The sequence below is a fragment of the Otolemur garnettii genome, unplaced genomic scaffold (assembly GCF_000181295.1).
Source record: "Otolemur garnettii isolate 467f Iridium unplaced genomic scaffold, OtoGar3 scaffold00075, whole genome shotgun sequence".
NCBI classification, from domain to species: Eukaryota; Metazoa; Chordata; class Mammalia; order Primates; family Galagidae; genus Otolemur; species Otolemur garnettii.
In genome coordinates, this window is record NW_003852470.1 from 1,086,527 (window position 1) to 1,105,557 (window position 19,031).

Below are 19,031 nucleotides of genomic sequence, written 5' to 3' on the forward strand. Positions count from 1 at the left end.
TCTCTTCTGTGAACCGTCCGCTATCTACCGTGTATCTAAATACGGCCACCTGGACGTTCTCTTCTGTGAACCGTCCGCTATCTACCGTGTATCTACGGCCACCTGGATGTTCTCTTCTGTGAACCGTCCGCTATCTACCGTGTATCTACGGCTACCTATTCTCTTCTGTGAACTGTCCACAATCTACTGTGTATCTATGGCCACCTGGATGTTCTCTTCTGTGAACCATCCACTATCTACTGTGTATCTACGGCCACCTGGACGTTCTCTTCTGTGAACTATCCGCTATCTACCGTGGATCTAGGGCCACCTGGATGTTCTCTTCTGTGAACCGTCCACTATCTACCGTGTATCTACAGCCACCTGGATGTTCTCTTCTGTGAACTGTCTGCTATCTACTGTGGATCTAGGGCCACCTGGACATTCTCTTCTGTGAACCGTCTGCTATCTACTATGTATCTACGGCCACCTGGACGTTCTCTTCTGTGAACTGTCTGCTTTCTACTGTGTGTCTATGGCCACCTGGACGTTCTCTTTTGTGAACTGTCCGCTATCTACCGTGGATCTAGGGACACCTGGATGTTCTCTTCTGTGAACCGTTTGCTATCTACTGCATATCTATGGTCACCTGGATGGTTTTTTCTATGAACTGCCACATATTCTGCCCATTTTTTTCTATTCTTCAAATTTCTAAAATAAATTTGCAGCTATTATTCATTATTTGTTATCAACATTTTGGCACAAATGTGTTTCCTGGCTTTGGCTATAGCATTTTGGGCCATAAAAATATTTTACTTATATCTCGGGCAGGACAGACCCAGGAGGGGGCTGTAAGAGGACTACATGGAGCACACACAGTGGCCAGCTGGGGCATGCCCACTGGCCTCTGGCACATCACTTGGTTCCTGTCCCTGCAGCAGCTGCTGCTATGTCCACCTCCCTGCTAGCGTGTGCTACCATGCAAGGGACCCACACCTTGTCCATCCAGAACAGCCACTCAGGACTCAGTGGCTGAACTGGTCAATCTCATGATAGGTTAGTGTTTAAAAACAGGAGGTTCACCCTCATTGTGACACCACGCTTCCCTCCCACTCCACAAAGCCAGCAACTTGGGTTATGTTCTTCCAGACCAATAAAGAGTTTTTGTGCACTGTTCTACAATTTGTGTTGTTTAAATGTACAATCATTTCTTCAAGATATTTTCAAGTTGGCAGATGTCATACATAACTCATTCTTTTTGATGACCACATAAGTAACTCGCAGTTTGGGGGTGACGATTTATTTAGCTATCTTTGTGTGCTGACGATGAAAGCATTGTTATTTTTTTTTTCGCTATAACAAAGCATAAAAAGCATTCTTAATATTGTTTAATTGTCTAAGTACTTTTTATTCTTATAAGTAGTAAAATACATATTCTTGTTTTGTTTATAAGGAAAATGGAATATTAGAAAAAAGATGCTAACAAAAGTGAAAGCTTAGCATGGTATGATGTTAAGTTAATAAAATGGACTCTATCTGTGACACCCAGCAACCTCCAGGCAAGACCATGCACACTGGACAGGGGTCAGACAGCAGCCTGCATGAGGGCTGGAGCTGACAGGGTAGATTTTAAGCATTATCTTTCTTTCTCTCTCTCTCTCTTTTTTTTTTTTTTTGAGACAGAGTCTCACTATGTCACCCTTGGTAGAGTGCTGTGGTGTCACAGCTTATAGCAACCTCAAACTCTTGGGTTTAAGTGATTCTCTTGCCTCAGCTTCCCAAGCAGCTGGGACTACTGGCACCTGCCATCATGCCCGGCTGAATTTTTGTTGGAGTTGTCATTGCTGTTTAGCTGTCTTGAGGCCGGGTTTGAACCCGCCAGCCTGGGTGTATGGGGCTGGGACCCTACCCGCCAAGCGTATCTTTCTTGAAAGTGCTGTGATCTGATACCATCTTACCACCACAGGAACAGTGAAGGCTCAAGGAGCCAGCCTGGCGCTGTGGCCTTGGCTCAACTCTCTGAGAACAAACTTATGTTTTCTGACAAAAGCTTCTTCAGTCAGACTTGCCTATGACCTGTCTGCAGGGAGGGATGCAAGCTGGGGCTGGAGGTGGCAGAGCCACCACGGTGTCTGTGGGCCTGGGGGGGGGAGACCCCAGCAGTAAGGCTGACCTTTCTCAGTGCAGAGAGGACAGCCTGGCACATCCTTCAGGGAGAGCAGCCGGCTCTTGGTGCCCCCCACCTCTCCATGCCTGCCACCCTGTGCCTAGCTGGACTCAGATCCTCCTATGGTTTGGGGCAAATGAGAAGAGGATGCTGTACTCAGGGTACTTGTGCCACACGTGAGAGCCGCAACCTATGTCAGGGACATGGCCACCGAGGCCACCATTCTTGGCCTCCCTGGGACTGTCCTCCCATCACAGTCTTTATTCTTCAAGCTCTCCCCTCAACCCCTCTGCTCCTTCCCTCTTTGAGTACCTAATTCCTCAGACAAAAAGCACAGTCAGTGGACCCAGAGGTGAGCCCCAAAGGCCAGGCCCAAGGTGCCACCCCCAGCGGGCATAGGCCTGGAGCAGGTGACCCCCTCCCCAGGCCTCGCTGTCCTCTGAGGACAAACGTGGTGCCTGTCCATCCCACAGGATAGCACAGACACAGTGGAAAGGCACAGCCCCCAGGAGGCAAGAGGCCAGAGCCAGGTCACCCCCCTGTAGCCCCAGCCCCACAATGCACCATACCACAATCTTTTGCGGTGGCAGGCGTTGACTGAGTTCTTCCGTGTGCTTCTTCATCACCGGGGTCTGCTCCTGCCACTCCCGCTGTACTCTGCAGTCTCTGGGGAGACATGTCACAGAGACAATGTCAAAAACTCAAGCAGCTTAGAGTAAAGGCCACCAGCACATCTACCTGTGTCTTACAGCTTCTCCCTGGGGGATGCTGGGCGGGGTACACATACTTGGGTGAGGCCTGAGACATAGCACTCCCGCCACCACAAATTTTGACCAGAGCTAGGACCATTGGGAGTCATTATGCCTCTGCACATACAGGTGCCGCCAACAGCCCTGTGCCAGACACAGCGCCCAAAGGAAAGACTCCAGGACCCTCCTGCAGCTGCCCTTGCTGGTGCCGACACCCAAGTCTGGGGTATACTTGGCTACTGGGCACGTGTCCATGTAAGGGTTATCTGCAGAGGGTCTGAAAGGCTGTCCCCGATAGGTCCACTTCTCTCTGGGCAGTCGCTGATCCCAGTGACTGGGAGCACCTGCAGCACCATCTCAGGTTTGTGGTCTGAGGCCGGGCAGGGCCACTTGCCATCATCCCCTCATACTGCAGGGCAGCCCCCTGGCCCACCCTGTCCTCTTGTCCCCTCTTCCCAGCAGATGGCTCCGCCACTGGTCTGGACCTCTGGGCACCCCCCCAGACACCTCATTCTCTGAGCTCTGCTTTCCTCCCCATAGCAGCTTGGCTTTCCTGGGCAGCACCTGCTGCTCCTGCCCCCCACCAAGGCAGTGCTGTGAGGGTCAGAGGGCGCCAGAGCAGGCCCCCTCCCCTGCTCCAGCCTGGAGGCACAGGCACCCTCAACAGCCTCCCTCCTCAAGGCTGTACCCTGTCACCCACCTGAATGGGTCTGGAACCCCCACATGCTCCATTGGACACTGGCTGTGTCAGCCCCGCCACACTCCTGGACAAGGGCTACACTGAGTGCTATCTCCAGGGTAGGCCCCAGGAAGCACAAGGGCAACACTGCTAACTGGGGATGGTAAGACAAGCCTGGAGTCTAGACCTTCACAGCAGGCCCAAGCTACTCACTGAGGCAGCTAACTTGAGGCAGGAAATAAAGGGGGGGGGGTCTACCTGCTCTCATACTCAGTGTTCTTTTTGTTTGTTTGTTTGTTTTATTTTATTTGCAGTTTTTGGTCAGGACTGGGTTTGAACCCACCGCCTCCGGTATATGGGGCTGGCACCCTACTCCTTTGAGCCACAGGCGCCGCCCATACTCAGTGTTTTTAACACGGACAGTAATAACGTTCAGGCTGTCTGACACCCTCGGGTGGGAGCACTGTCCCCCCACAGCACCACAGGGGTGGGGGCTTCTGGGGGCCTGGGGTGTGCACAGCATGGAGGGTCTGGATGCACATTCCCAATCATGATGGGGAAACAGGATTCATAGGAGAACAAGGGCACAGTGGGTGGTGTGGGTAGAAAGTGCTTGGTTGGGGGGGTGGTCAGAGCAGTCAGCTGGTTTCAGAAAGCAGCACAGAAATGGGCAGAAACAAGGGAGGAGGGACCACCTGCCAGAGGGAAAGCCCAGTCCTGTACAACTGCCCTGCGAGATGCTCTGCACAGACTGCGGCTGCTCAGGAGAGACTTGCAGGGGCTCCCCGGGCCCTGACAGCTATGGCCTGTGACCAGTGTGACCATATCCTAGAGGGTCGACCTCCCAGTGCAGCCTGTGGGCAGTTACGGGGCCTCTTCCCTGCATGTGAAGAGGGAGCACAGGCTTAACATCACCCATCCTTTTAAAGAAGGAAGGACAACCAACTACGAGGTTGGCCTGAATGTCAGTGAGGCAGGGAGCCTCCCAGAGCCTGCACGTGGCACAGTCTTCACGGAAAGTCCCTGAGAAAATAGACGGCACACTCAGGACGGCTTCAGGAGGGTTTATTCACAGAGGGAGGGGGCAGGCGAACCACAGACATAGTGCAGGAGCCCTGGGCTGGTCATGGCTGGGCTGTAGCTGTGCCCTGGCACTTGGAACAGACCAGGGAAGGACAGATTGCCAGAACCCAGAAGGGAGGGGAAGCTAGACTCGGCCAGTGCCAGGCAGCTCTCAGAGAGGTCAGGGACATAAAGACTCGGCTCTTGCTCTCCCCTTTCTCCCAGAGCTCTTGTAGGGGGCCCCCACTGGCCGAACCCAACTACGAGGTGAGGGGTACGGGGGCAATGTGGACGTGGTCCATGTTGGCTGGCCTTCTGAGGCCCCAAGCGGGGTTGAGCCAGGTGATCGGTGGAGCTGGAGGACAGAGAAGACACTGAGGACAGGACTCCAGCCATCGAGCCAACTAGTACACCCCCAACGAGGTGGGGATGCTAGTGGGAGGTCACTGATGACCCCATTGTTTCTAAAGAGAGTTCCTCAGGGAGACCTGCAGGCTGAGCAGGAACGTGAGGAGCGAAGCACTGAGGGAAAGGAAGAAACTGGAGAGCCCAGGAAAGAAGGCAGGCATGCGAGGAGGCCCGAGCAGACTGGCATGAAGAAGCTGCTACCTGTGGCGACCCCATGGCAGCCTCAGTGACTATGGACAAGAACGGAATGGTCCCTTGCCCAAGAGCAGCAGACCAGAGGGGGGAGTACAGCTTGGCTTCCAAGGGAAGGGACACAGACCCAGTGCCGGGAGCAGAGAGGGAGGAATGGCTTCCGCCCCGAGACTCACCGCCGCCGCCGCTGCTGCCCCATCGGAGCCTGCTTCTCCCGGAGCTGCCCCAGGGCTGCTGTCCGGCTTTCCTCCAGTGTTCTTGCTTGAATCACCGTCTGGTACGATGATGAGAGATGAGGTAAGGTGTTCTTGAAGGAGGGGATCTTCCTTCTAAAATTACACCAGGTTTTTAGGAACATTTACAAAACCCTGCGAGGTAACTCTTATCTGTATGAGACACAATGTTCCCAGACAGACTTAAAATGTAACAGCTGGGCTTGTGGCTCAACTGCTCAGCAGACAAGATGGCGACTGTCAACTGCGGAAATCCAAAGGGCTGATTTGGGTTAACTCTAGGAAACATATCGATGAATGGATAATGCCCCACATCTTCAAAGAGCCACAGTGTCAGGAAACACATGTGAGGGCAGTGGAGCACTGGGCAGGCTGTTCTGACACGGTGCCCTTGTCTGGCCTGGACAGAGGCTAAAGGAGCAAGCCGGGGCCAGAAGCAGCTGGAGTTCAGGTATATGGGGTCAGAAATCCCCGTGCCAGGATCAGGGGAGTCAGAGGGAGGGCACAGAAAGGAGCACAGACATGTGCCTGGCTTCTGTAAGCATGGTTAGTTAGATTGGGGACAGCTACTATGTCCCCTGAGGGAAGCCAGGACACAGAGAACAGCCAGTGACTGAGGAATACCCTCTCCTCACCTGTGCAGAGAGAACCGACAGGCATGCTCTGGTATTTCTCTCCATTAAAACTCCTGTCTGTTAAAACATCAAGGTGGAAACAGTGGCTCTGAACCATTCAGTCTGACAAGTAAGTTCATGAACTTGCCACCATGTGCTTCCGTGAGCAGCACTGTACAAACAGCTCAGTGAGTGCTCCTAGCCCTGGTGTATCAGCTCACAGCTGTGTGTGTGTGAACGTGTGGTGTGTCCTGCTGTTAGCAATCATTATTACGTTTTTGTGTGCTGTCCTGACAATGCTGGAGCTTGAATTAGAGCAACAAGCAAGCATTGAATTTCCTGTTAAACTCAGCAAGAGTGGAAGTGATGTCAGGGACATGTTAATCCAAGTTTATGGGGATAATGCCATGAAGAAAATGCAGTGTACAGATGGACTAAATGATTTTCTGAGGGGAGATAAAGTGTCACTGATGAAGCGAGGTAAGGGTGGCCAGTAACAGGTAGAACCAATAAGAACACTATCAAATTGTGAGCAAAAATCATCGGCTGACTGTGAGAAACACAGCAGACAAAGTAAGCATTGACAGAGAAAGTTAGGAAAATCTTAACTGAAAACCTTGGCCAACAACTCATGGCTCTTGCATCACAACAATGCACCAGCTCACAAAGCACTGAGAGGGAGTTTTTAGTCAAACAAATAACTGTATTGGAACATCCTCCCTACTCACCTGATCTGATCCCCAATGACTTTTTTCTTTACCTGAAGATAAAGGAGATATTGAAAAGAAGATATTTTGATGATATTCAGGACCTGAAGGGTAATACAGCAAAGGCTCTGGTGGCCATTCCAGAAAAAGAGTTCCAGAATTGCTCTGAAGAGTGGACTAGGCTCTGGCACTGGTGCACGGCTCTCCAACGGGAGAACTCCGCAGGTGACTACAGTGATACTCAGCAATGAGGTGTGCAGCACTTTTTCTAGGATGAGTTTGAAAACTTAACTGTCAGACCTCACATTCCAGAACACTAGGCCTTCTCACCCTGGCTTAGGAAACACAGCTGGAAACCCTGCCCTTGCCAGTGGAGAGGGCCTGCCCTGGTTATTAGTCTCACACCAGCAGCACGTCCTTACCAGCCACGTCCAAGTGCTCACACCAGGTGGCACGTCCCTGGAGGCCAGCCACTCATCTTCTGCGCTGAGGCTGAGCACAGACCTCGGCAGGCACAGCCTGCATCCTGGGTTGTGCGACACCTGGAACAAGTGCTAGGGGTGGTTTTTAATGTACTAGATCTGGAATAACAGCCAGCTTTAGACTCTCTGTTGGGACATCAGTTTTCCTCTGGGGTCAGAGAGTCTCAAGGAGGGTGAAGAGACATTAGTAGACAGCCTGCCAGACATCAGAGTCGGGGCTGGGCAGGATGTCCAGTCACACAACAGTGCTGTGTTTGATGAGCTTGGAAAGTGTATCTTCCCTCCCCTAACCTAACCTGGGTTTGGGACTAGACCACTATTCAGCCCTGAGATGTTTACATGATATGACTTTTTTTTTTTTTTTTGCAGTTTTTGGCCGGGGCTGGGTTTGAACCCGCACCTCTGGCATATGGGGCCGCACCCTACTCCTTTGAACCACAGGTGCCGCCCACATGGTGTGACTTTTCTGCCTGAGTTTCAACATGAGCGCCCTTGGGCTCCGCAGACCTGCACTCCTTAGCGTATCTCAATGCTCTTTATCTTCATGCCACCCCCGAGCCCCACTAACTTAGCTCCTCATTCCTTGAAATCAGCCTTCCAGGAGAGTCCGTTGAAACTGGCATCTTGGTGTTTCCTAAGGACACACTTCTGTGATCTCTGCACCTATATGCCAATGTGGCTGGGTGGGCAACTGGGTACCACAGCCTCCTCCCCCAGAGCTCAACCTGAGCAGCTGCAGCATGTCCTTGTTCCGTGGGGAACAGAAAAGAGTGGGCAGGGCCAGCCTGCCATGGGCCTCCCTCCCCCAGGCACGCCGGCAGCCCCAGTCAGGCAGGGCCAACACCACCCTCTCCAGATCTCCTGTGCCCCTCACTCAACCTGAGAGACACCTGAGGGACAGAGTCCACCATGGGCCTGGATACAGGGCTGACATTTGCCTTGGTTGGGCCTCGCGCCCCTACCACACCCGCTGCCCCTGGGGCAGAGGCTGGCGGAAAGGCCACCTCCAGTCATAGACCACCAGGAAGGGCCGTCATACTGGGTACAGGCCGCATCACACTCTCAGAGCTTTTCCCACAACAAACAACCTGACCAAGTAGGAACACTGAGCACATATAATACGTGTGATCTCACACAACCCACCAGGAAGGGAAACCGAGGCACAAAGTGGCTTTCATAAAGCTCACTCTGGTGCAGCAGGGGAGAGGCCCCCTTTAGGGCACCCCAACATTACTACTATTATTCATCACAATAAATAAACGAGGGAGTGAGGGAAAGAGGAGGTTTCTAAGAGGGAACAGCAGGTATCTGTATTCCTGCCCCTCCCACACGGACTGAGAGAGTCACAGCAGCCCAGGCCTGAGGCCAAGCCAGGTGGGAGCTGCTCCAGGTGCACCCTATTAGTGATGTTCAAAGGTTCTTTTATTTTTAAACCGTGCAACTCTACAGAGGACCTGAGACAATGTAGTAAAGACCTAACCCCCTTCCTGCAGAGGCTTCCCACCTGCCTTTAACATGCCCCCAATCCAGCCTTTCCAGATGTATTTTGGAGGTAACAGCCCCTCCAGCATGGTTTAGCACCAGACCGTGGAGCCTCTGTTCACACTGTCCGCAGGGCAGAGCTCTGGAGGGCCTCAAACCACTGCAGCCGCCATGATGTCTCCACCCCAAGAGATGACTTCTGTGCCCTTGGGTGTGGTAACATCCCCTCTCGAACACACAATTCAGATTCACCAGCTGTGGCAGATTGCCTAAGGTGACCAGATTTTAACACTGGTAAAGCGGGACACCACTGAGGGGGGGAGGGCGGGGCCTGACAACAACGCAAACTTTGATAAGCAGTTCTTGATAATCAATTCTCAACAATTATTTGTTATTATTAAAGTTTAACATTATAAAATTAACAAAAATAATATAAAACTCATATCCTGGTGAAATAGCCACATAGCAGCCCAAAACCATATATTCCCTTCCTGTTCTGCCATGTTCCTTAGCTTGTTGTGCATTCTTTCCAAAAATTGGACTTTTTTAAAACACTGTGGGACGCAGGATAAATTGTTAAAAATCAGGACTTCCCGCCAAAAGTGGGACGTCTGGTCACCTTACTGGGGGTGGGGGGCGCTACTTGTTTGTTCCAGACAGTTTAGCTCCTTCTGAGTTAATTGTCCTTGCCTAGAAGCAAAGTAAGGGGGCAGTCTCCTTCTGATACCAGTTCCACCTGGGCGACCTTGCCCAAGAGGGGAGTAGGGAGTTTACATTAGCCTTTTCATTTCCAAATGAAGTTACAGTAACCTCTTCATTCCCAAATGGAGTTACATTAACCTTTTCAGCAGCTGCAAACTATATATTCCCTTCCCATTCTCCCGCTGTTCCCTAGCTTGTCATGCATTCTTTCCAAAAATCTTGACTTTTTTAAAATAACAGCAGGACACGGGACAAATTGTTAAAAAGCAGGACATCTGGTCACCTTAAGCTTGCCGTGTTTCTGTATTCGTACAGACACACACCAGACACATGCAAGGTGCACAGCACTTGTTGCCCATGAGCTGAGTGTTTCTTTCCCATAACTTCCTATTGCGCTGTTTTCCCACCTGGGTTTTCCCACCCAGGCACCTGGGCAATTTTGACCACAAGCCCAGGGTCAGTATTCACTGACAGTGAAAGATGGCAGTGTGGGAACACTTTAAAATTCAGATGCAATGTTTTAAAAGATAACCAAATTATCATAAATTTGCAAAGATCAAGAAAATACCCCTTTGCTTTTAAGTTTTACCTGGAAATGTGTCTTGGCTTCGGACGTTCTTTCTCACTGTTCAATGCTGCCGTGAGATTTGGAGGCAATTTGGCCGGCAGGAGCTGATTCTCGAGAACTTCAGCTTTTTCATTTTCGACAATCTCCTGCCTGAGTTTCCAGAAGCGCCTGATTTCCTCCTCACTGGGCCAGTGCTCCGCCGAGTCCAATGACTTCCTCTGGTCCCGCTGGTCCAGATTCTCCACAGGCGGAAGGAAGATGGATTTGCCTTCCAACAGGGCCCCCTTCAGGTCCTGACAGCCGGCGGTTTTCCCCTTAGGCAGATATTCTTCAGGCAGTTGCAAGGCAGGATTTGGAAGGCCACTTAGGAATGCTGTTTTAACTGGTGGCATCTCTGGCAGAATGAAACGTCATTTTAGTAGCCAGCAGTCAACACCGCCCCTCAGAGAGAGAGGAAAACGAGAGGCCTAGAAGGTGGGCCCACTCCACGCCAAGCTTCACAAACAGCCTGTTTATGAAGCAGCCCCCCCACGTCCCCCAGGACGTGTCCACACGGGCACAGGAGCAGAGCACCAGTTTCTACACACAGGCCTGCAGCTCTGAGACAGCATCTCACACGTGTGCATGGGACAGTCTCGCAGCATTTAATCTTCATTTCTGCTTCCTCTAGACGCAGGAGTGTCTGGCATGCGGCCAGGGGCTGCATGTAGATCTAAGGACTGTTTTGCTTGTCTGCAGTGTTGGACACCAGAAAAGTACACACGGACCTGTGCTCAGCTCAGCAGCTTGTTATTGTCTGCGGACCTACTGTGTGCCCCAGGACAACTCTTAACTCTTCCAATGTGCGGCAGAAAAGAAAAAGGGTGGATGCCTCTATTAGGACTTTTATTTCTCACTAATTTTTAGGCCATTATGCTGCTTTTCATGTTTGGCGATGCTTTTGTTGACTTTTAAACACGGCATCTCTAGCTATAGATCAACTATTGCAAACGAAAATGTATTTACCTACTACCTATGGTGTCCGAAGAGGACCCAGACTGTAAACTCATTCACAGGCACCCGTGTGTACATGCAAATCCCCTGGGACCTCGGAACAGTGCTGATCCTCACCTATGAACTGGGCGTGGCCTCAGGGTCCGCGTTTGACAGGGTGCAAAGCTAGGCTCTGGTGGCACCTGGGCTATGCCCCCATCTCACTCCCCAAGGCCTATTCTGGTGCTCAGATGAGCACCTGGCTCTTGAATCCTTGTTTCAGGAACTGCCTCTGAGGATCAAGGAAGAGGTGTGACAGATACAACCAACATGGATAGCCGTGCACCCCGGGGCCACTGCCCACGGACCAAGAGCAGGACTGAGCACACTGTTCCTGCTCACCTTGGCCAGCACTTGCTTACATGGGGACACAATGCCCCCCACATTCTCTCTCTCTCTAAGCCACATCAGTGCTCTGCTCTGCCTACAGCTAACACACCTCCCCTCAGGGCACCCAGTACCTAAGAGTCAGTCCCTGGAGAATCTTCTCCAAGGCATTCATGGAAAAACCAAACAAAATGAAAGTAAAACAAAACACAAAAGCAGAAAAGATAAAGCCACTAGTTTCAGTTTATAAAAGGGACCAACAAACTGAGAAAAGGATGCTTCTCTCTATTCCTCTGTAGCCAAAAAGTAATTAATCTTCCTTCCTTGGACACCTTCCCTTGATTAAAACCCTGAGGGGACGTTACAGCAGCCACTGGTGGGGGGGCTAACTTCTAACTGACCTTGGGTACCAGATGTGAAGACCAGAGACCTGCTGACATCCCGGGTGCTCTCCACAGGTGGCTCCAGGGCACCCAGACCTGCATGGCTTCAGTGCCCAATGGAAGGCCTGTTAGACCCTTGTTAATAACACTTCTACAAAAAAGCTAATGAAGGAGAGAGGTCAACTAGTGACTCCAGATCAGGGGTCCTCAAACTTTTTAAACAGGGGGCCAGTTCACTGTCCCTCAGACCGTTGGAGGGCTGGACTGCGGGCCCCGGGACAAGTCAGCTGCTAAGCAGGACAGGCAGCGGCAGCAAAAACACTTGGCGGTCCGGATAAATGTCCTAGGTGGGCTGTATGTGGGCTGCATGTAGCCTGCAGGCTATAGTTTGAGGACGCCTGCTCTAGATCACTGAAAACTATTTACTATTGCAAAGACCTGATTATTTACACCTATTAACCATATCCCACACAATTTTAGAAATTCTGAACTTAGTATTTCAGAATATTTAATTCCTTGGTGAGCACTTATCATGGTTTTCCTTTATCTCAACTTTACTCTGCTTTCTCTGAGTGTAACCACGATGCATACGCAAGATCAGAACACATCACGAGCATCAATATCTCCTTGGTCGGTGTGCTGAAAACATGGATGCAGCGAGTGAGTGGAGTGACCACCACAAAGGTGACTAGACAAAAATATGTTTGTAAAGCAGTCTTGAAGCCAATTTCTTGCACTTAGCTAAGAATAAGAGACATTTCACTGTACTTATTTTCAAATAGTTGTCTAATGGAACACCAAAGATTCCTGAAGCCTGCTGTGTCCTGGAGGGAGTGATGGCTTCCTGTGCAGAGCCATCCCCACGACCCACTCTAGGGGGACTGCCCGAGGAGCACTGAGATGTCACAGAACCAAGGGAAGGGACAGAAATGGCGACAGTATAGCAAAGGACACAACTTCACTCAGGAGAAGACAGGCCAAATTTTAAATCTCTCTGACGTGAGTTCTAATGAAGTGTGAGTAGATGCTGTACAAACCTTGTGAGGCGGGGTCCCTAGGGAGCGAGCGCTCCACCGCACAGATGCGCAGGAAGGTCTGGATGGCGGCCAGACCCTTCAGCACTATGACTTTCGGAGGGAACTCCAGAGGACAGTGTCTTAAATTCAGAGCTTTAAGTGTAGTTACGCTGCCTGCCACGGAGAAGAAAAGCTGTCAGCATTTCATACATCGTTCTAGGGAACAAAAGTAAGACAAGATAGTAACTTCTCACATTCTAGAAGTAGATTCTATTCAGTACTCTTCAGTACTTGGGATAAAACGATATAATGGACACCTGAGATTTTCTTTAACACAACTCTGCAGAGGAGATATTCTGCAATGAATTTATATTAATGAGTAAATAAAATAAAACAAATAGAAGCAGCAGCCATGACCATCACTTAACATTTAGAATACAAAGCTGCTATATTATCAAAGATTTCCACTTTCAACATAAAAGCTTCACGAACTAAAAAGAAAACGAAAATGTGACCTATCCTTGGGAAGTAAGCTGTCACTAGAACTCTTGCTGCAGGCACAGAGGTCGGGTTTAGCAGAGACTTCAAAGTATGCTCAAAGCCATTCAAATATGTTCAAAGAAATAAAGAAAACTGTGTTTAAATAATTAGGGGAAAACATAATAAAATGATTCAACAAATATGAGATGTCCATAATAATAAAAATTATATGAAAGTACCAAACAGGCTCGGCGCCTGTGGCTCAAGTGGCTAAGGCGCCAACCACATACACCTAAGGTGGTGGGTTTGAATCCAGCCCAGGCCCACCAAACAACGACAGCTGCAACCAAAAAATAGCCGGGCGTTGTGGTGGGCGCCTATGTTCCCAGCTGCTTGGGAGGCTGAGGCAGGAGACTCACTTGAGCCCAGGAGTTGGAGGTTGCTGTGAGCTGTGATGCCACAGCCCTCTACCCAGAGGGACAGCTTGAGGCTCTGCCTCAAAACAAAACAAAACAAAACAAAGTACCAAACAGCATTTCCAGAGTTGAAAACTCCAATAACTGAAATGAAAAATTCACTGAAGGACCCAACAGCAGATGTGAAATGGGAGAAAAAAAAATTAATGAACTAGAAGATGGAGTGATAAAACTCATTTGACCTGATGATCAGAAGGAAAAGTAGATTATACAAACTACCACGGCGGGATTCCAATCAAGATTGTGGGGCAAAAGACCTCACTCCAGAGAGGAGGTCCCACAGCTAAGGGAGGAGGCTGCACAGGGGAGGGAAGTGTCTGAGCAGATGGGCCTTGCTGGTGTGGATCACGGTTTTCTGTCCAGTCCTTTCTACATGGCTGTTGATGCTTCAGTCACACCTATTCAAGGATGTCTCCATACAAGGCCCAAGAGCATGGAGCTCTGAGGCTTTCAGGGAGTGTGCAGGCAGTGAACAGGAACTCACTAGTGCTGGGGAGTGGGTGGCGCACCCCCACTCCACAGGAACAGAGCTCCTGAGCTAGGGTCCCTCCCAGACCACACGCTAGGCATCTCTTCATCTGTATCCTCTAAAATATCCTTGTAATGAACTGGTAAAGGGTTTCCCTGAGTTCTGTGAGTCACTCTAAAAAGTTAATCCAAAGAGGGGGTGGTGGGAATTGGTACTTGAAGTCACACTTCTGACTGGTGAGGAGGCAGGGTGGTCTTGCGAGACGGAGCCTCAACCTGTGGGATCTAATGCTCGCTCTGGGCAGATGTCAGCACTGACTTGGGACACCCCGCTGGTGTCTGCTGCAGACCCGGCTGCCTGCTGGTATGTAGGGGCCCTGACATGGCTGGCCACAGACAAGTCTGTCAATCGCTTGCGCACCCTGAGAGCAGAGGAGCAGTTGTTCTAGTTTACCCACTCGCAGAAATCTCAAAGGAAATTCTTCAGGCTGAAGTTCAATGATACAAATGGAAATCTGTACCTTCAGGAAAGAATGTACAGTGCCAGGAAAGCTAAAAATTCAAAGAATGTAAAAGACTGTTTTTTCTCTTAATTTCTTTAAAACCCATACATGACAACTTAAAGCAAAAGTATAACATTGCAGAGTGGGTTTATAACACACGTTGCCATGACACGTGAAACAGGAGCTCACAAAGGAGTGGCTGGACGCGGTCACAAGACGGTTTCATTCTGTGTGATGCGTCACAACACTGACACCACAGACGGACGTGTCACATACTAACACTACAGACAGATACAATGGAACCTCTGCAAGGGGACCACCCAAACAACTGTGACAAGCTGGTCACCATACGGAGGTGGGCAGCCTGAGGAACCAGGCCTGCTGTAGTGATATGTCCATGTCCTTCACTTTCTTGTACAACTTTTATCAGAAAATACCATACGAAAGCACTCACAATCAAAACACAGTAAAATCATATGTTCAGTATCATACAAAGCCAATTTGCTGTTTTTACAAAATCATTTACTATTTTCTAGTGGTTTAATCATTCTTTCTGAAAAAAGACTCAGTCTTGGTCTGTCTCTTTTTCTCCTTACAAACGTAGTGAGAGAGCCCCCTTGATGCTGGCCATGCCACTCAGCACAACCGGGCGCTTTCCCACAACAGAGGACTCTCTCCCACCAGGTACCTGGTGCCCTCCTCCTGTGGGGTCTCCACAGTCTCTGTGCCTCCCTCACTTGCTTCCTCTACTTCATCAGATGCTTCATGCACTTTCACCTGGTCTGTACATCAGTCAGTGTGGCTCAGAATGTTGCATCTGGGTCAGGTTCATTGCAGGTTGCCACCCCCATCCATTGTAACGAAACCTTCCAAGTCTACTCCTGTGAAATCTGCCCTGGGAGACGGACTATCTGATGGGGCCAAAACATACTGCTCTGGGGTTGTGACAAATCCAACTTTCTTGAAACACTTCTGCGTCATTTCTGGCTGAACTTTATTCCAAGCAGCACGGACCCAGAGGACAGAGTCCAGAGTGTTAACTGATACAGCAGGTGAGGTCACCCCACAGAAGGCCCTCAGGTTGATGTTTCAGTGATGACCCACTGCAGGAGCTGGGCTCACTCATGCACTTTAAATGTTTTTATGGTGACTTGGTCAAGAGGTTGGACATTTGAGGTCATGTTTGGAAGTGAAATTTCAGTGTCACGTTTGTGAGATGACTCACCTGTGGGTGGTCAGGACAGCTGTCTACTGTCAGTGGAACAGACCCTTTCTTCTTCACGTCCCAGTCAGTGCTCCTTACCCACTCCCCAGACAGGGCACCAGCCATCCATGTACAACTGCCTGATCTTCAAGTGACAGGAAGGTCCTGAATGCAAGGGGCTTTGCTGATCCATCAGTCACAAAGGGCTTTAGTTTCCCTCCGCTTGAGCCAGTACAAAGCAGAGTGTGAGATGTTCTTTGGAAAGTTTCTGCTTTTATGTTTGTCATCCATCACGTCAAATCTCTTGAAAAAAAAAAAGAGTCTACATTTGTGAGTGTTAAAGATGTTGTCACTTTTGAAGCCTCTGGTGAAGTCTGGGAACTTTCTAGCAAAGTCTTCACAATTCCTCCTAGACCAGTGGTTCTCAACCTTCCTAATGCCGCGGCCCTTTAATACAGCTCCTGTGGGTCACAACCTGCTGTCCTAGACCTTCATTGGACTCACCACAGACGACTTTCCGGGAGATTGTGTGTCACTTGGAAGTATGTCACCCCGAATTCCTGAGCAAATCTTTTAGCAGCTTCTTGAATCACTGGCCAGAGATCTGGGTGTTACCTGCCCTCATTGGTGTGAACCAGCTTCCTGCGGCTTCACTAGCTTCATCGAGGGAGGCTTTCCTCTTTTTCCACTGTAGGTCTCCACTTTCATCACGTATCTCTCCAAGTTCCCATGTTCACATTTTGAATGTTGCTGTAGTCTCTCTAACACCAAAATGCTCTGCTGTCTTCCTTTGGCTGTTTTCCAGAAAATGTAGAAGATCAACCTTTTCCTTCAATGTCAGCTCTGTGAGTTCTTTCCTTTGGGCCACCGTATCTCCAGTAACTATACATTTTTTAAGCAATTGTAGGATGTACCCACAATTTAGACCAGTCCTTCATGTTGAAAAAAATCTTCCACAACACGTGGTAAACACAGGACTAATCCAACCCGTGGTAATGACAAAACATGAAAAAAGAACTTATGCTAAAGAAAAAAATACCACTAAGGGGATAAGCCTACACCTTCTGCCCCTTGGTGCAGAGTGGACTCAACTGGTCAACAATAGTGTGTGTCATAGTCCAAGTGGCCAAGATGCAACTTACAGGGTTGGTCGGTACAGAGAGGTCAGTCAGCCTTCCACTGAATATGCATGGGGCCTGGCTGGTCTATGAAAACTGGGTCAACCTGAAGAGGTCAACATGGGGAGGTGGTCAGCTCTGGAGGGTCCACTGTATCATAATCCCTAGAGCTACCGTTAAACTATTAAAGGAATTCAAGAATTATAGCACAACAGTCAGTAAATAAACTGAAATGAAAGCCTCAGTAAGACCCAGCTGGTGCAAAGTTAACTGGAAAGTAGGAAGAGAGAAACAAAAAAACCAAATGAAACAAACAGAACACAAAAAGTAAAATGACAGCTCTAAACTTCTCCAAATCGATGATCATATTAAATTCAGTAAATGCTCCATTTAAAAGACTGTCAGACTGGATTAAAAGCAAAACCAAACTGTGTGTCTACAAGCAGTGTACTGTAAATACATTTATATATAGCTTGAATACAGACAGGCTGGAAGCAGAACACAGAGAATCACCGGATGCACGCGGAGAGTGAGCACTGGGCCAGAGCGGCTGCGCCCACACCACAGAGGCTCAGTGAACAAGGGACAAAGTGCTCAACAGAGTCAGTCACCAGAAAACACACCTTAAGGCTACAGTGAAGTACCAGGACAACCAACGAGAACAAGAAATTAAAGGAATCACAACATGGAGTGTGGGCGAGGACACGGAGCAAATGGACTCCAAACGTCACTGGTGGGGACAGCACAGCTGCTCTCAGCAGAGTCTGCAACTTCTCACCAACCACATCCACTGACGACGCGCAGCTCTGCTCCTAAATATTAACCCAAGAGCAATAAAAACATGTTCACAAAACACTTGCACATAATGTTCACAGCAGTTTTGTTTGTAATAGCTAAAGAAAAAAAAGCAGAAATAATCCAGATGGTCAAGGAGATGGATAAAGAAAAGCAACCGTGGAAGATTCACAGTAAATCTGCACTCGGTGACAAAAGGAACACTCTGCTCATGCACGCGACACCGTGGATCAATCTCGAGACTTTGCACCGAGGGACAGACGTCCAAACGTGAGCATGTACAACACAATTCAATTCACACCAGCTTCTAAGATGGGAAAAACTCATCTACAATAAAAAAACCCATCAAAACAGTGTTTGCATGTGGGGGTTGGTGGGTGGGGCTGACTCGAGGTACAAGCTCTTCCCAGGGCGAGGGTGGCGTCCCAGCAGTGACTAAAGTTTGGGGCCACAGCGTGTGCATTTATTATAATGAAATCCTAAGCAAACAGAGTTAATTGGAACTCAGCAGCAGGATAATGGGGAGATCTCTAATTGCTGGTAAAGCAGAGACACATTCCCACACAGCCCACAGTTCATGTGCATTAGAAAACATTTTGAGCTGAATGATAAAAGCATAAAACATGAAGGGTGCAGGTAAGGTTGTGCTCAGAAGGAAATTACGGTTGTAAATACATTTATCAAAAAGGGATGATTTAAAATCAATGATTCAAGCTTCCAACTCAATAAGCTAGAAGAAAATAGCAACTCAAACCTTACAAAAACATGAAAGAGCAGAAACCTATGAGGCAAAGAGGGTGCACAACGGGCAAAACTATCTTCCTCCTTTTTATTTTTAACTTTCTTTTCTCTTCTTATTTACTACTGAGAAAAATGTGTGAACCACAGCTACCCATGTTCACACAGATAAACCTCAAAATCATAGAGCTGAACACAAACGGAAACCACCAAGAACACCCTTGGTATGATTTAATTTACTAAAGCTCAGGAGAGCACTTTAAACAACATATTGTTTTGGGACGTCTAAGAGTGAAATTGCACAGCAGGGTCAGCCAGGGGCACAGGCACAGCGGCTGGGGACAAGGCACTACCGTCAACACCCCCAGCACTGACCTGCCACACTGAGCGCTTGTCTGGGGACGAGGTGCCCCCGTCAACACCCCCAGCACTGACCTGCCACACTGAGCGCGTGTCTGGGGATGAGG

General features: G+C 49.3%; 1 protein-coding gene across 1 annotated transcript; it reads right to left on the reverse strand.

Moving 5' to 3' along the window:
* Nucleotides 1–2,034: 2,034 nt before the first annotated feature.
* LRRC27 (leucine rich repeat containing 27) lies at nucleotides 2,035–12,878 on the reverse strand. The gene is made up of 5 exons (XM_023515630.1): nucleotides 12,804–12,878; nucleotides 10,046–10,418; nucleotides 5,413–5,565; nucleotides 2,711–2,812; nucleotides 2,035–2,119 (listed from the first exon to the last, which is right to left on the reverse strand). The coding sequence occupies exons 2-5, from the start codon at nucleotides 10,414–10,416 to the stop codon at nucleotides 2,035–2,037; spliced, it is 711 nt and encodes a 236-aa protein (XP_023371398.1). The 5' UTR covers nucleotides 10,417–10,418; nucleotides 12,804–12,878.
* Nucleotides 12,879–19,031: the final 6,153 nt, after the last annotated feature.

Bases quoted from the DNA above. Each gene is read 5' to 3' on its own strand.
- LRRC27 (XM_023515630.1), bottom strand. From the start codon at position 10,416: ATGCCACCAGTTAAAACAGCATTCCTAAGTGGCCTTCCAAATCCTGCC. The intron at 2,813-5,412 runs GTGAGTCTCGGG...ATGTCTCCCCAG, and splicing joins GGGCAGCAGCGGCGGCGGCG to AGACTGCAGAGTACAGCGGG. The intron at 2,120-2,710 runs GTGCATTGTGGG...TCCCCCCCCCAG, and splicing joins CCGCAAAAGATTGTGGTATG to GCCCACAGACACCGTGGTGG.